Below are 15,248 nucleotides of genomic sequence, written 5' to 3'. Positions count from 1 at the left end.
ACCCTTCCCCCTGGTATTCTCATGGGCTCTTAGGGTCCCTTCCACCTTCTTGTTCCTGAGCCCTTCTGTTTCTCGGCCACTTCTTTCCCTTTCCTGTTCCTTCTCGTCTCCTCTGTTCCTTCTCTTCTCCTCTGTTCCTTCTCTTCTCCTCTGTTCCTTCTCCTCTCAGGCCCCGGCCTTTTCTCTAGGCCTGCCTCTGAGCAGAGCTCCTACAGAGCCTGGGCCCCCTGTCTTCCCCTCTGCGTTCTCCACCGAACAGACTGAACAGACTCCACAGACTGCACTGACTCTAAGATGGTGCCCACCTTTTATACTTCCCTCTAGAACATGAGCCCAGGTGACCAGCAACCAATGAGCTCCTACCTACGCTCAGGAACCGTCCCCTCCTGCTCCTACATCACTGGGTTTTCCTCCCCCTCCCCACTCCAGCCAGGGACATGGTCTGTCGTGCCTGCATTACTGTCTAATGGGAGCACTGTTGAGCTGTCACCCCGGAAATGGGGTGTGTGTGCTGTGTGCAGCTACCTGAGCCCTGGTCCATACTCCATCCTTACCCGGGAGTGGAATATCACACCTCTGGCAGAGGTGCAATACCCCTGTAGCAGCCGAGCCCTCGGGGCGCTACACATCCACCAACGTCACGTTGCACCACAGACTGTCCAGGAGTTGGCGGATGCTTTAGTCCAGGTCTGGGAGGAGATCTCACAGGAGACCATCCGCAACCTCATCAGGAGCATGCCCAGGCATTGTAGGGAGGTCATACAGACACGTGGAGGCCACACACAATACTCAGCCTTATCAGGAGCATGCCCAGGCGTTGTAGGGAGGTCATACAGGCATGTGGAGGCCACACACAATACTCAGCCTCATCAGGAGCATGCCCAGGCATTGTAGGGAGGTCATACAGGCACGTGGAGGCCACACACAATACTGAGCCTCATCAGGAGCATGCCCAGGCGTTGTAGGGAGGTCATACAGGCACGTGGAGGCCACACACAATACTGAGCCTCATCAGGAGCATGCCCAGGCGTTGTAGGGAGGTCATACAGGCACGTGGAGGCCACACACAATACTCAGCCTCATCAGGAGCATGCCCAGGCGTTGTAGGGAGGTCATACAGGCACGTGGAGGCCACACACAATACTGAGCCTCATCAGGAGCATGCCCAGGCGTTGTAGGGAGGTCATACAGGCACGTGGAGGCCACACACAATACTCAGCCTCATCAGGAGCATGCCCAGGCATTGTAGGGAGATCATACAGGCACGTGGAGGCCACACACAATACTCAGCCTCATCAGGAGCATGCCCAGGCGTTGTAGGGAGGTCATACAGGCACGTGGAGGCCACACACAATACCCAGCCTCATCAGGAGCATGCCCAGGCGTTGTAGGGAGGTCATACAGGCACGTGGAGGCCACACACAATACTCAGCCTCATCAGGAGCATGACCAGGCGTTGTAGGGAGGTCATACAGGCACGTGGAGGCCACACACAATACTGAGCCTCAGTTTGACTTGTTTTAAGGACATTACATCAAAGTTGGATCAGCCTGTAGTGTGTTTTTCCACTTTAATTTTGGGGGTGACTCCAAATCCAGGCCTCCATTGGTTAATAAATCTGATTTCCATTGATGACTTTTGTGTGATTTTGTTGTCAGCACATTCAGCTTTGTACAGAACAAAGGATTCAATGAGAAGATTTCATTCATTCAGATCTAGGATGGGGTATTTCAGTGTTCCCTTTATTTATTTTATATATAAAATGATTTGTCTTTTAAATCCACTTGGATGCATATGACAACATAATATTTATTTTACAACTCTGCTGCTATTCTCACTATGTACAGCCTATATACAGTGGCAACTTGGCAACTCGGAGCTTCAACTCCCTTCATAAGTTTTCTATGGGATTAAGGTCTAGAGACCTTAAAATTATAGACATGTTCATGTCTTTGTCAGTGGGCAAACTTACAAAAACCGCAAGGGATCAAATACTTATTTCCCCCACTGCCTATACGCATTTCCCTGTGTTCTGCTTGTTCCCCTTTTATGTAATTTTATCTTTTTGCTAATATGTATTTTTTACATGTACTAATACAAATATTTTTTATTGATTATTTTGGTGTTCATTCACTTTTGTTGTTGTTCATATATTCCATAGGTAAATACTTACATATACTATATTAATATAATTAGATAACTCTCGTTATCTTGGTTGTTGTTTATGTAATGATTAGTGATGGGCGAGCAATAAAATGCTCGGGTACTCGTTGCTCGGGGTGAGCACATTGGAATACTCGGGTGCTCGACCCAAGCAACAAGCCCAATGTAAGTCTATGGGAAACTCGAGCATTTTTCAGGTGGCTCCCCCCCCGGTGGTCTGCAGAGGCCTAAAAATTGCCCAAATTGATGGGAACAAGGCTCAAATGACATGGGAACAGCATGGGGAAGACCCCTGGAAGCATCTCTGACTCCCAGGTCACTGCTGTCAACAACATGGTCAGAGATTTTACGCCACTTTTACGGACTCACAATAAAACATACAAAAACAAAAACAAAATGGATTTTCCTGGGAAATATATTAAGGAACATCCTTTCCAGGGTAATGACTTGTATGTAAGGCAAAATAAATAACCAAAAACTAAATTACTACTCCACACCTCGGGCTATGTTCACACATAGCATTTTTGATGCGTTTTTGCACTTTTGCATTGCTTTCAACCGTGACAAATGCATTCACCAGGAAATGTCATTTTAACATTTTACAACCTTATCTGGCCATGAGGTGTGTGACACATCATCAGACACATGCATACCGTCCTGAAAAGACATGGGAACAGCATGGGGAAGACCTCTGGAAGCATTTCTGACACCCAGGTCACTGCCTAAAAGTGTGCCCATCATAAGTGATCCTTGGCGCATGCAAAGATGCCTCCCGCCATGCACCTGTCGCTGCAGACTTGCAACAATCACTGTCCACGTCGTTGTCCCAGTGCAGCGTTCATTCATCCCTACCCCATTCCTTGGAATGCAAGTGCAAGTATGCAGCCAGCCACCCACCCACCGACAGGCTGCAACACTATACTGCCAAATTTTTGACATCTGCTTGCACTTGAAAGGTGGCCTTTTAGACTCTTGGGGGCGGAAGCTTTTCACAACCTCATGCCTCATACCTCATGCCTTGTGTCCATACTCGGTCCCCAGCTGTCATTATTTCTCCCGGTGTTGTCTCCGCTTTCTACAAGCGCAGGTCCCTGAACCCTACTGCTGGTACTTTTCTGTGGGAATTTGCTTGCCTCCTACCAGCCTGGAATATTTCCAGTAAACTATAGTACAACGCCATGGTATTAGCACTGCCCCACAGTAACATGTTTCGGATATGGAGGCTGAAGAGGAGGACGAGGCTGAGGAGGATGAGGTGCTGGAGCTGTAGACTGTGGGGGCAACCCTGATTGACCTAGGGCCCGCAATCCCCGGTGTCGGGAGGACGTGCTCCGTCCTAAGGTCCGACTGGGTCCCGGCTTCCACTATGTTAACCCAGTGTGCCGTCAGCGAGATGTACCGTCAATGGCCACAAGCACTTGGCCACGTGTCCGTGGTCAGGTGGACTTTCCCGGTAACTGCGTTGTTGAGGGCACGGCTAATGTTTTGGGACACGTGCTTGTGTAATGCAGGGACGGCACACCGGGAGAAATAGTGGCGCCTGAGGACCGAGTACCGAGGGACGGCTCGCCGCCATCAGGTTGCGGAATGCTTCCGTCTCCACGAGCCTAAAAGGCTGCATTTCCAACGCAAGCAGTTGTGAAATGAGAGAATTTAGTACTGTGGCCTGTGGGGCGTTGGCTGCATATTTGCGCTTGCGTTCCAAGGACAACTGAACGCTGCGCTGGGACATGGACATGGACGTGCTTCCTGATGCTGCTACTTGAGAGTGTGCAACGACAGGTGCAGGGCAGGAGGCATCTTTGCATGCACCATGAACAGGGATTGGCTTGCATGCACAACAGTGGAAGAAGCAATGGTGCCACCTGCAGACACTGTTCCTGGACCCTGGGGTTCGGCCCACAAAGTCGGGTGCTTTGCAGCCATGTGCCTGATCATGCTGGTGGTGGTCAGGCTGGTCGTTTTACCACCCCTGCTGATGCTGGCCTGTCAGGTGGTGCAAATGGCCTTTTTGGGGTTATCAGCAGAGTCTTTAAAAAACAACCAGACTCGGGAAGACCTAAAAGTTGTACAGGCAACTTCCTTCGTGTTGGTGTTACGGGGAACGGTTGCCTGCCTTCTATCTGCGGCCACCACACTGCTTCTTCCTGCCTGTTGGGGTGCTCTGCCTCCCTCCCCCTGTGTGCTGCTGTCCTCACTCTGCATGTCCTCCTGCCAGGTTGGGTCGGTTACTATATCATCCACCACCTCGTCTTCCACTTCCGCACCCTGGTCCTCCTCCTGACTTTCGGGCAATTGTGTCTCATCTTCGTCCACCTCTTGTGACACTTTCCCACCGACACCTTCGTGTGACCGTGGCTGCTCAAATATTTGGGCATCGCTACACGCGATCTCCTCTTCCCCGCTTCAAGTGGACCGGGCGAGAGGCCCGAATCTATAGATGGAACAGTGAACAGCTCTTCAGAGTGTCCAAGTGTGGGATCAGTTGTCTCCGAGCACTCTGCATGGTGGGAGGAAGGAGGTTCAGGGTGAGGAATATGCGGTCCACACTCACAGCTACTGAGACTTGACGGTGTGGAAGACAGGGTGGTGGTGGAAGCTAAGTGACTGGAAGCATTATCCACTATCCAACCAACAACCTTTTCTGTGTTCAATAGTGGTGTTCTGCGGTCCCCTATTAATTGGGACAGGAAGGTCGAGCAAGAAAATGTGGGTGTTTGTTGTGGCACAATTTCAGCTTGCCCACGGCCTTGTCCTTGGCCTCCGCATGCACCATCACCATCACATCCAGTTCCCCGTCCCTTGCCACGTGCCTTGCCCATTTTAAATGGAGGACAGTATCTTCCACGCTCACTACAAATGGCTGAATTTGGAGCGAACTTATATGTGATCCGTGTGACGGAGAAAACACAGTTTTAAATAGCTGGATTTCTAGCACTGTAATATGGAAAGGACCTGGCTGTATTCTGCGGTGCCAACAAGCAAATGGCGCCGAACAACGCTGTTCTCTTCATTGCTTTTTTAGCAAATAATGAGGATTAAGATCCAAAGAAAAGTATTCCTGGCCCCTGAGACCTGGGCCTTTGTATAGAAATATCTAACAGCAGCAGAAGGCAGAATTGGAATGGAGCCTCTTGTCCTATGTGCACTGCAGTCTGCTATATACACTGCCTGCCTGCCTATATACCCTGCCTGCCTGATATCTCTGCAGATGGATTAGTCCTCAGAAGGACTGTTTGTTGAGATGGATATGTGTCTCTAATATAGTCTGGTATACCTACACTAACTAGAAACAAGCAAATCTCTCCCTAGCTCAGCAGTACCTCTCCTGTCTGATTCCGGAGTGACTGTGACGAGCATGGCGGCGCCAGGTCTGATATAGACCTGATGACGCTGTGCGGCCAGCCAATCACTGTAATGCCCACAACCAACATGGCTATGGCATTACAATGAGTGGCAGGCAATCCCTGCATGTTCATTGGCTCTGTAAAGAGCGCCAAACATGCAGGGAGGGGACCCGAGCTCCCGCCGAGCATCTCGGGCATGCTCGCTCATCACTAGTAACGATCCATCACTGATTAATGCTGCACTCGAGCTCCATCTCCACCTGTCACCCAGCACCAAGGACCAGGGGCGCAGATATCATGGGGGTCACCTGTCCTGAAATGTGGATTCCTGAATATTCATTGTGATGATGAAGCATCCGCTCGTCCTCATATAGTGCAGGGAGAAAAGTATTGGATATCGCCTCAATCACGGGATCTCGCTTTTTCCTTCGGTTCCATTGCCCCCCAGTGTATAACCTCTGCCCGCCAAAAATATATAACCTTCAGCCCCTCATTACCATCTGCCTTTACTAAAATGTGACAGCGCGGCCAGTGGTGCAGAGCACCCTGATACCAGCGCAGTCCTGTAATAGGAGCCACCGGGGTAACAAGTCCGTCCATGATATTTCTTCCCCCATCACCTGTGAGTGATATTGTAACATGTTGACATGTCTTTCTAGTAATGAGCTCATATTTATGACAGTGTAAATTTCTCCTGCAATGACTTAGTCCGGCCATTAGGGGTCAGCAAGAAACAAGTAAAGAAAAAGCCCAGGGATCTGTAAAAAAAAGCCCGGGAAAGAGAGATCCAGGAAGTCCTCTGAGAAGGCGACATGCGTCTGAATGCTGAGTGACGTTAGAGAGCTTGTACAGACTGCAGCCAGACGGTGTGTCCAAGAAGAAGCTGTGACTTGTGAGTAACTGAGATATGTAAACGGTCACCAACTGTGTAGTCAGGGAAAGCTAGTTAGTGATTCCAGTAGTGCTGAGAACTGCCTGGTGTATATCACTGCTGATGGACTGAGCAGGCTTGATCCAGAAATTGTGAAGGATCTGGTATACTAAGACTGTGCACGTGGATACTACAAAGGAGCCCTGTTGTGAACTACACTTTGAGACTGAGATTGATTCTAATTCCTGCTGACACCTGGATGTGCGGGAGAGCTTGGTGAGAAGGAGAAGCTGATCAAACCCTGTGGCCGGAGATCAGGGTCTAGTTAAAGGTTTAGTTTGTTAACTGTTTGTATATGGATTAAGTCTGAGAGATTTCTCTTTGCCCTTGTAAGAAGAGAAACTGTACACTGTATAGGTAACGCTTTGGTTAAATATATATGAGTGTTCTCTAAGGGGAAAACAAGGGTACCCAGATCTCATTGTATTAGTGTGGGAGGGGGGTGTAAGATTATATTCCTGGGAGGACCACGTGCCACGACCGCGGTAACGTCTTGGGTAGGCCCTGTACTGAATAAGGGTGGGAGCGGCATAGCCCAGGGGTAATTTGGCTCATTCCCGCGAGATTGGCACTTGGGCTCTCTCGGGCAGCATAACTTGTATTTTGTGTTAGTGGCTGTCGTGGCCCATATTTTGTAGAATTGTTTAACCCTGTCAATTTTTGTGACCAGTATAAAGAAAGTTATTTGTCACTATACAAGGTCGGAGTCATTCATAGCAGCGCCGTATTCCTCATACACATTCTACCGGCGTACCGGTCCTTACAATATTACTGAGAAGTGAAAGGAACCGCAGCAACTCAGCCACAAAGTGGAGACCCCGTAATGTTACTGATCTGGGGACCGAGTGCTGAGGAGCAGAGGACAGAAAAGTGACCACTGCTCTGCTGACCCCGTAACTGAAGAGTCCAGACCTCTGCTGGTATCAGCACAAACTCTGAGCCCCCACCGGGAGCTTCATGGCTGAGCAACTGCATGCAGCCGTACATCACCAAGCACAATGCCAATCGTTGGATGGAGTGGTGTAAAGCCCATGGAGGTGGAGGGGGCACATACTTTTCTCCATACACAATATGGGGTGTATTATATATGTTATGGAATTTCTATTATATTTAACCTGGAGACTGTAATGATGGGGAAAATAGTGACCAGGGGTTCAGATAAGTATCACAACCTTAGATACTTGAACTCCCCAAATGACACCAGACAATGTAGGCTGAGCTACAGTAGTTCAACAGTCAGTATCACACAGGATAGGATTAGATACACAGCTCAGCAGACAGTATCACACAGGATAGGATTAGATACACTGCTCAGCCGATGGTATCACACAAGATAGGATTAGATACACGCTCAGCAGATGGTATCACACAGGATAGGATTAGATACACGGCTCAGCAGATGGTATCACACAGGATAGAATTAGATACACGGCTCAGCAGACAGTATCACACAGGATAGGATTAGATACTCGGCTCAGCAGGCAGTATCACACAGGATAGGATTAGATACACGGCTCAGCAGACAGCATCACACAGGAGAGGATTAGATACACATCTCAGCGGACAGTATCACACAGGATGGGATTAGATACACTGCTCATCAGACAGTGTCACACAGGATAGGATTAAATACACAGCTCAGCAGTCAGTATCACACAGGAGAGGATTAGATACACAGCTCAGCAGACAGTATCACACAGGATAGGATTAGATACACTGCTCATCAGACAGTGTCACACAGGATAGGATTAGATACACGGCTCAGCAGACATTATCACACAGGATAGGATTAGATACACGGCTCAGCAGACAGTATCACACAGGAGAGGATTAGATACACAGCTCAGCAGACAGTATCACACAGGAGAGGATTAGATACTCGGCTCAGCAGGCAGTATCACACAGGAGAGGATTAGATACATAGCTCAGCAGACAGTATCACACAGGAGAGGATTAGATACTCGGCTCAGCAGGCAGTATCACACAGGATATGATTAGATACACGGCTCAGCAGACAGCATCACACAGGAGAGGATTAGATACACATCTCAGCGGACAGTATCACACAGGATAGGATTAGATACACGGCTCATCAGACAGTGTCACACAGGAGAGGATTAGATACACAGCTCAGCAGACAGTATCACACAGGATGGGATTAGATACACAGCTCAGCAGACAGTATCACACAGGAGAGGATTAGATACACAGCTCAGCAGACAGTATCACACAGGAGAGGATTAGATACATGGCTCAGCAGACAGTATCACACAGGATAGGATTAGATACACGGCTCATCAGACAGTGTCACACAGGAGAGGATTAGATACACCGCTCAGCAGACAGTATCACACAGGATAGGATTAGATACACGGCTCATCAGACAGTGTCACACAGGATAGGATTAGATACACAGCTCAGCAGACAGTATCACACAGGATAGGATTAGATACACGGCTCATCAGACAGTGTCACACAGGAGAGGATTAAATACACAGCTCAGCAGACAGTATCACACAGGAGAGGATTAGATACACAGCTCAGCAGTCAGTATCACACAGGAGAGGATTAGATACACAGCTCAGCAGACAGTATCACACAGGATAGGATTACATACACATCTCAGCGGACAGTATCACACAGGATGGGATTAGATACACTGCTCATCAGACAGTATCACACAGGAGAGGATTAGATACACGGCTCAGCAGACAGTATCACACAGGATGGGATTAGATACACAGCTCAGCAGACAGTATCACACAGGATAGGATTAGATACACGGCTCATCAGACAGTGTCACACAGGAGAGGATTAAATACACAGCTCAGCAGACAGTATCACACAGGAGAGGATTAGATACACAGCTCAGCAGTCAGTATCACACAGGAGAGGATTAGATACACAGCTCAGCAGACAGTATCACACAGGATAGGATTACATACACATCTCAGCGGACAGTATCACACAGGATGGGATTAGATACACTGCTCATCAGACAGTGTCACACAGGATAGGATTAGATACACAGCTCAGCAGACAGTAACACACAGGATAGGATTAGATACACTGCTCAGCAGTCAGTATCACACAGGAGAGGATTAGATACACGGCTCAGCAGACAGTATCACACAGGAGAGGATTAGATACACAGCTCAGCAGAGAGTATCACACAGGAGAGGATTAGATACACAGCTCAGCAGACAGTATCACACAGGATAGGATTAGATACACGGCTCAGCAGACAGTATCACACAGGAGAGGATTAGATACACGGCTCAGCAGACAGTATCATACAGGAGAGGATTAGATACACGGCTCAGCAGACAGTATCACACAGGAGAGGATTAGATACACAGGTCAGCAGATGGTATCACACAGGATAGGATTAGATACACTGCTCATCAGACAGTGTCACACAGGATAGGATTAGATACACAGCTCAGCAGACAGTATCACACAGGAGAGGATTAGATACACAGCTCAGCAGACAGTATCACACAGGATAGGATTAGATACACTGCTCATCAGACAGTATCACACAGGATAGGATTAGATACACGGCTCAGCAGACAGTATCACACAGGAGAGGATTAGATACACGGCTCAGCAGACAGTGTCACACAGGATAGGATTAGATACACGGCTCAGCAGACAGTATCACACAGGAGAGGATTAGATACACGGCTCAGCAGACAGTATCACACAGGAGAGGATTAGATACACGGTTCAGCAGACAGTATCATACAGGAGAGGATTAGATACACGGCTCAGCAGACGGTATCACACAGGAGAGGATTAGATACACAGCTCAGCAGACAGTATCACACTGGACAGGATTAGATACACAGGTCAGCAGATGGTATCACACAGGATAGGATTAGATACACGGCTCAGCAGACAGTATCACACAGGATAGGATTAGATACACAGCTCAGCAGACAGTATCACACAGGCTAGGATTAGATACAGCAGATAGAGGCTCACTAGGCGGCTCAGGTTCTAGGTGTCTTTATTGCTCGGCACTGATTACATTGTACAGGCAGTTATAGGACGATGATCAGATGTCGTCTCTCTGGAATCTTCTTAGTTGTTGACGATTTTCTGTAAATAAACAATCACAAGAGAAACAATGTAACAACAATGTCCTGCAGATACAACTAGGGCGGAGTCTGACGAGAAACGCCCTACTGACAAGTAAGCGTTACCCAAACCCCCCAGAGATGGCGCCGCTTCCCCCCCGGCACTCACATCGTTCATCCAGTCCAGAAAGGCGGAGACGCGGGTGAAGACGGTCGGCTTCTTCTCATAGTTGCAGCTGATTCCGGAGCCAAAGCTGACGATGCCGTGGACTTCCCAGGATCCATTAGGAGCCTGACAGTTCAGGGGTCCGCCGGAGTCTCCCTGTGAAAGAGCAGTGCTCATTATATGATGAAGACACAAATCAGCTGCTTGTTAATGGAAACCATCAGCAAGCTGGTGAAGAATAAAAATTTAGCTTTTACTGAAGTACAGATGACTCTACAATGCCTAATGTAAGAAGAATAGTGAGTGCAGCTCTGGAGTATAATACAAGATGTAACTCAGGATCAGTAATGTAATGTATGTACACAATGACTGCACCAGCAGAATAGTGAGTGCAGCTCTGGAGTATAATACAGGAGGTAACTCAGGATCAGTAATGTAATGTATGTACACAGTGACTGCACCAGCAGAATAGTGAGTGCAGCTCTGGAGTATAATACAGCATGTAACTCAGGATCAGTAATGTAATGTATGTACACAGTGACTGCACCAGCAGAATAGTGAGTGCAGCTCTGGAGTATAATACAGGGTGTAACTCAGGATCAGTAATGTAATGTATGTACACAGTGACTGCACCAGCAGAATAGTGAGTGCAGCTCTGGAGTATAATACAGGATGTAACTCAGGATCAGTAATGTAATGTATGTACACAGTGACTGCACCAGCAGAATAGTGAGTGCAGCTCTGGAGTATAATACAGGATGTAACTCAGGATCAGTAATGTAATGTATGTACACAGTGACTGCACCAGCAGAATAGTGAGTGCAGCTCTGGAGTATAATACAGGATGTAACTCAGGATCAGTAATGTAATGTATGTACACAGTGACTGCACCAGCAGAATAGTGAGTGCAGCTCTGGAGTATAATACAGGATGTAACTCAGGATCAGTAATGTAATGTATGTACACAGGGACTGCACCAGCAGAATAGTGAGTGCAGCTCTGGAGTATAATACAGGAGGTAACTCAGGATCAGTAATGTAATGTATGTACACAGTGACTGCACCAGCAGAATAGTGAGTGCAGCTCTGGAGTATAATACAGGATGTAACTCAGGATCAGTAATGTAATGTGTGTACACAGTGACTGCACCAGCAGAATAGTGAGTGCAGCTCTGGAGTATAATACAGGAGGTAACTCAGGATCAGTAATGTAATGTATGTGCACAATGACTGCACCAGCAGAATAGTAAGTGCAGCTCTGGAGTATAATACAGGATGTAACTCAGGATCAGTAATGTAATGTATGTACATAGTGACTGCACCAGCAGAATAGTGAGTGCAGCTCTGGAGTATAATACAGGATGTAACTCAGGATCAGTAATGTAATGTATGTACACAGTGACTGCACCAGTAGAATAGTGAGTGCAGCTCTGGAGTATAATACAGGATGTAACTCAGGATCAGTAATGTAATGTATGTACATAGTGACTGCACCAGCAAAATAGTGAGTGCAGCTCTGGAGTATAATACAGGAGGTAACTCAGGATCAGTAATGTAATGTATGTACACAGTAACTGCACCAGCAGAATAGTGAGTGCAGCTCTGGAGTATGATACAGGATGTAACTCAGGATCAGTAATGTAATGTATGTACACAGTGACTGCACCAGCAGAATAGTGAGTGCAGCTCTGGAGTATAATACAGGATGTAACTCAGGATCAGTAATGTAATGTATGTACACAGTGACTGCACCAGCAGAATAGTGAGTGCAGCTCTGGAGTATAATACAGGATGTAACTCAGGATCAGTAACGTAATGTATGTACACAGTGACTGCACCAGTAGAATAGTGAGTGCAGCTCTGGAGTATAATACAGGATGTAACTCAGGATCAGTAATGTAATGTATGTACATAGTGACTGCACCAGCAGAATAGTGAGTGCAGCTCTGGAGTATAATACAGGATGTAACTCAGGATCAGTAATGTAATGTATGTACATAGTGACTGCACCAGCAGAATAGTGAGTGCAGCTCTGGAGTATAATACAGGCTCAGTAATGTAACTGATATTTTCGTACGTTGCATCCAGACACGATTCCGTCCCCTCCGGCGCAGACCATGTTATTGTTTACTTGGAAGCTCCACCAGTCGGACCTGCTGCAGACGGCGTGTTCGACCACGGGAAGCAGAGCCTGCTGGAGATTGTCAGCGATGGGTCCATTGGCTGCAGAACAAAGTATCAGTAATGGACACTAGTGGACACGTGATGGTATATGTGAGGCATATTGATGTCATTACTTACTGTACAGACGTCCCCACCCGGTGACATAGCAGGGGAAGTCGTGTGCCAGGATGGCGCCGTCAGCAGGAATGCAGGCGGGCTGCACAGTGTCGCTGAGCGGGGCGGGCTCGGCCAGCTTGATGATGGCGATGTCGTTACTGAGATTCAGATAAGACGTGGAGCATTAGTGCAGTCCTGGTTGGCCCCTGAACATGGTGGGGCCCCGAGATGTTACTTACGCGATGATCAGGAAGGAGCTGAATTTCTCGTGGACAAAGATCTTCTCGGTACCGATGGCGGCGGATCCTTCCTCATCTTCCTTCAGGTTGTGCTTTCCAACCAGGACTCTGTAGACGCGGCCGGAGCTGGAGGAAGGGGGGGATTATTATTAGTCCCGGTATAAGGGTGTCAGAATATTGCCCTGTAGAGAGGCGGACCACCCGCCTGTATCCTGTACACCTCCGGACAGCGCTTAGCAATCTGTAGTCACCGAAGTGTTAAAACAAGCAATTCCGATAAAAAATGACACCGGACAATCGATCATAGCGCAATACAGTTCAGCCTTCAATTGCTTGTTTTTCCTGTACCTGATACAGTGGGCGGCAGTCAGGACCCAGCGGTCAGAAATCAGGGTGCCGCCGCAGGTGTGGCCCCAGGCTCCGCTGCTGCCTTGGTACTGCAGGGAAATCTAGAGAAAGGAAAGAACCTGGTAAGAGGAGTCTTCAGGACGAGGCGTGGGACATCTCATGACTATAGTTCTACGGTCCACACCTGCCATGGCCAGCTGTGCTCTCGCACATCATGGCCGTTCACCACTCTGGACAGGATGGGCTGCACGGCCGGAACGCCGCAGCTGTAGGCTGGAAGACACAAGAGGGGTCAGCGAGCGCCAGTCGTGGGGGACTGGGGAGCAAAGCGAAGCTGGAGGAGTTGTGACCTACCGTAAGCCAGGCAGAGAGCAAGAACCACAAGCTTCATCATCGTGATGTGTCAGATCCCCCTGGACCCCAGGCACTGATTATATAGAGAGCGGATCTGACTCTCTGCCATAATGAGCTGCACCAGGGAGATAGACCCAGCCAATGAGACCCCTCCACATTGCTCTCCGAGGACGCAGAATCTGCTCCAACAAGTCATTATTCATGGACGAGATAAGAACGTGTTTACCTTGTGTGACGGAGCGGGTGGGAGAGCCGAGACCGGGACAGATGTGCGGAAAGTGCAAGATTCACAGGTCGAGGCCACTATCCTCATATGTGTGTACAGACCCTACACCGATGGGTTATCCTCAGAAGAGGACTCGACGTGAGACCCCACACCAATGGACTATCCTCAGCCATGGCCTCAATATAAGACCCTACACCGATGGGCTATCCTCAGAAGAGGACTCGACGTGAGACCCCACACCAATGGGCTATCCTCAGCCAAGGCCTCAATATAAGACCCTACACCGATGATGGGCTATGCGTAGAAGGGGACTCGATATGAGACACCACACCAATGGGCTATCCTCAGCCAAGGCCTCAATTTAAGACCCTACACTGATGGGCTATCCTCAGAAGAGGTCTCAATGTGAGAAACTACACTGATGGGCTATCCTCAGAAGAGTACTCAACGTGAAACACCACAATGATAGGCTATGCTCAGCCAAGGTCTCAATATAAGACCCTACACTGATGGGCTATCCTCACTTGAGATATGAGACACCACACTGATGGGCTATCCTCAGAGGAGGCCTCAATATAAGACCCTACACTGATGGGCTATCCTCAGAATAGGACTCGTTATAAGAATTCAGATTGATAGGCTATCTAAAGCCGAGGCCTCTTTGTGAGACCTCATACTGATGGGCTATTCTCAGCTGAAGCCTCAATATAAGACCCTTCACTGATGGGCTATCCTCAGAAGAGGCTTCGAAGTGAGACCCCAAACTGATGGGCTATCCTCAGCCGAGGCCTCAATATAAGACCCTACAGTGATGGGCTATCTTCAGCTAAAGTCTTAATATAAGACCCTACATAAAAGATACCTACATTTATGGGCTTTCCTCAGCTAGGCCCCTCACACCAATGGGCTATCATCAGCCCAGGCCTGGATGCAAGACCCCTGACTGTTGTGCAATCCTCAGCAGAGGCCTTGATGCAAGACACCACACTAATGAGATATCCTTAGCCAAGTCTGCGATATGAGATCCCACACGGGAAGGCTGTCCTCAGTCAAGGCCTCCATACGAGACCAACACTGATAGGGTATACTCAGCTGAGGCCTCGATGAGATGAC

General features: G+C 48.4%; 1 protein-coding gene across 1 annotated transcript; it reads right to left on the bottom strand.

Annotated features, from left to right (window-relative positions):
• Positions 1 to 10,436: 10,436 nt before the first annotated feature.
• Positions 10,437 to 14,060, bottom strand: LOC141172929 (chymotrypsin-C-like). Its single transcript, XM_073657545.1, has 8 exons — positions 13,910 to 14,060; positions 13,740 to 13,828; positions 13,556 to 13,656; positions 13,208 to 13,333; positions 12,990 to 13,126; positions 12,766 to 12,911; positions 10,693 to 10,845; positions 10,437 to 10,545 (listed from the first exon to the last, which is right to left on the bottom strand). The coding sequence occupies exons 1-8, from the start codon at positions 13,947 to 13,949 to the stop codon at positions 10,528 to 10,530; spliced, it is 810 nt and encodes a 269-aa protein (XP_073513646.1). The 5' UTR covers positions 13,950 to 14,060; the 3' UTR covers positions 10,437 to 10,527.
• Positions 14,061 to 15,248: the final 1,188 nt, after the last annotated feature.

The sequence above is a fragment of the Phyllobates terribilis genome, unplaced genomic scaffold (assembly GCF_046119375.1).
Source record: "Phyllobates terribilis strain yellow unplaced genomic scaffold, ASM4611937v1 Scaffold_12__6_contigs__length_324123572, whole genome shotgun sequence".
Lineage (NCBI taxonomy): Eukaryota > Metazoa > Chordata > Amphibia > Anura > Dendrobatidae > Phyllobates > Phyllobates terribilis.
The sequence above is the reverse complement of the archived record's forward strand: the minus strand, read 5'-3'. Positions and strand labels throughout refer to the sequence as shown.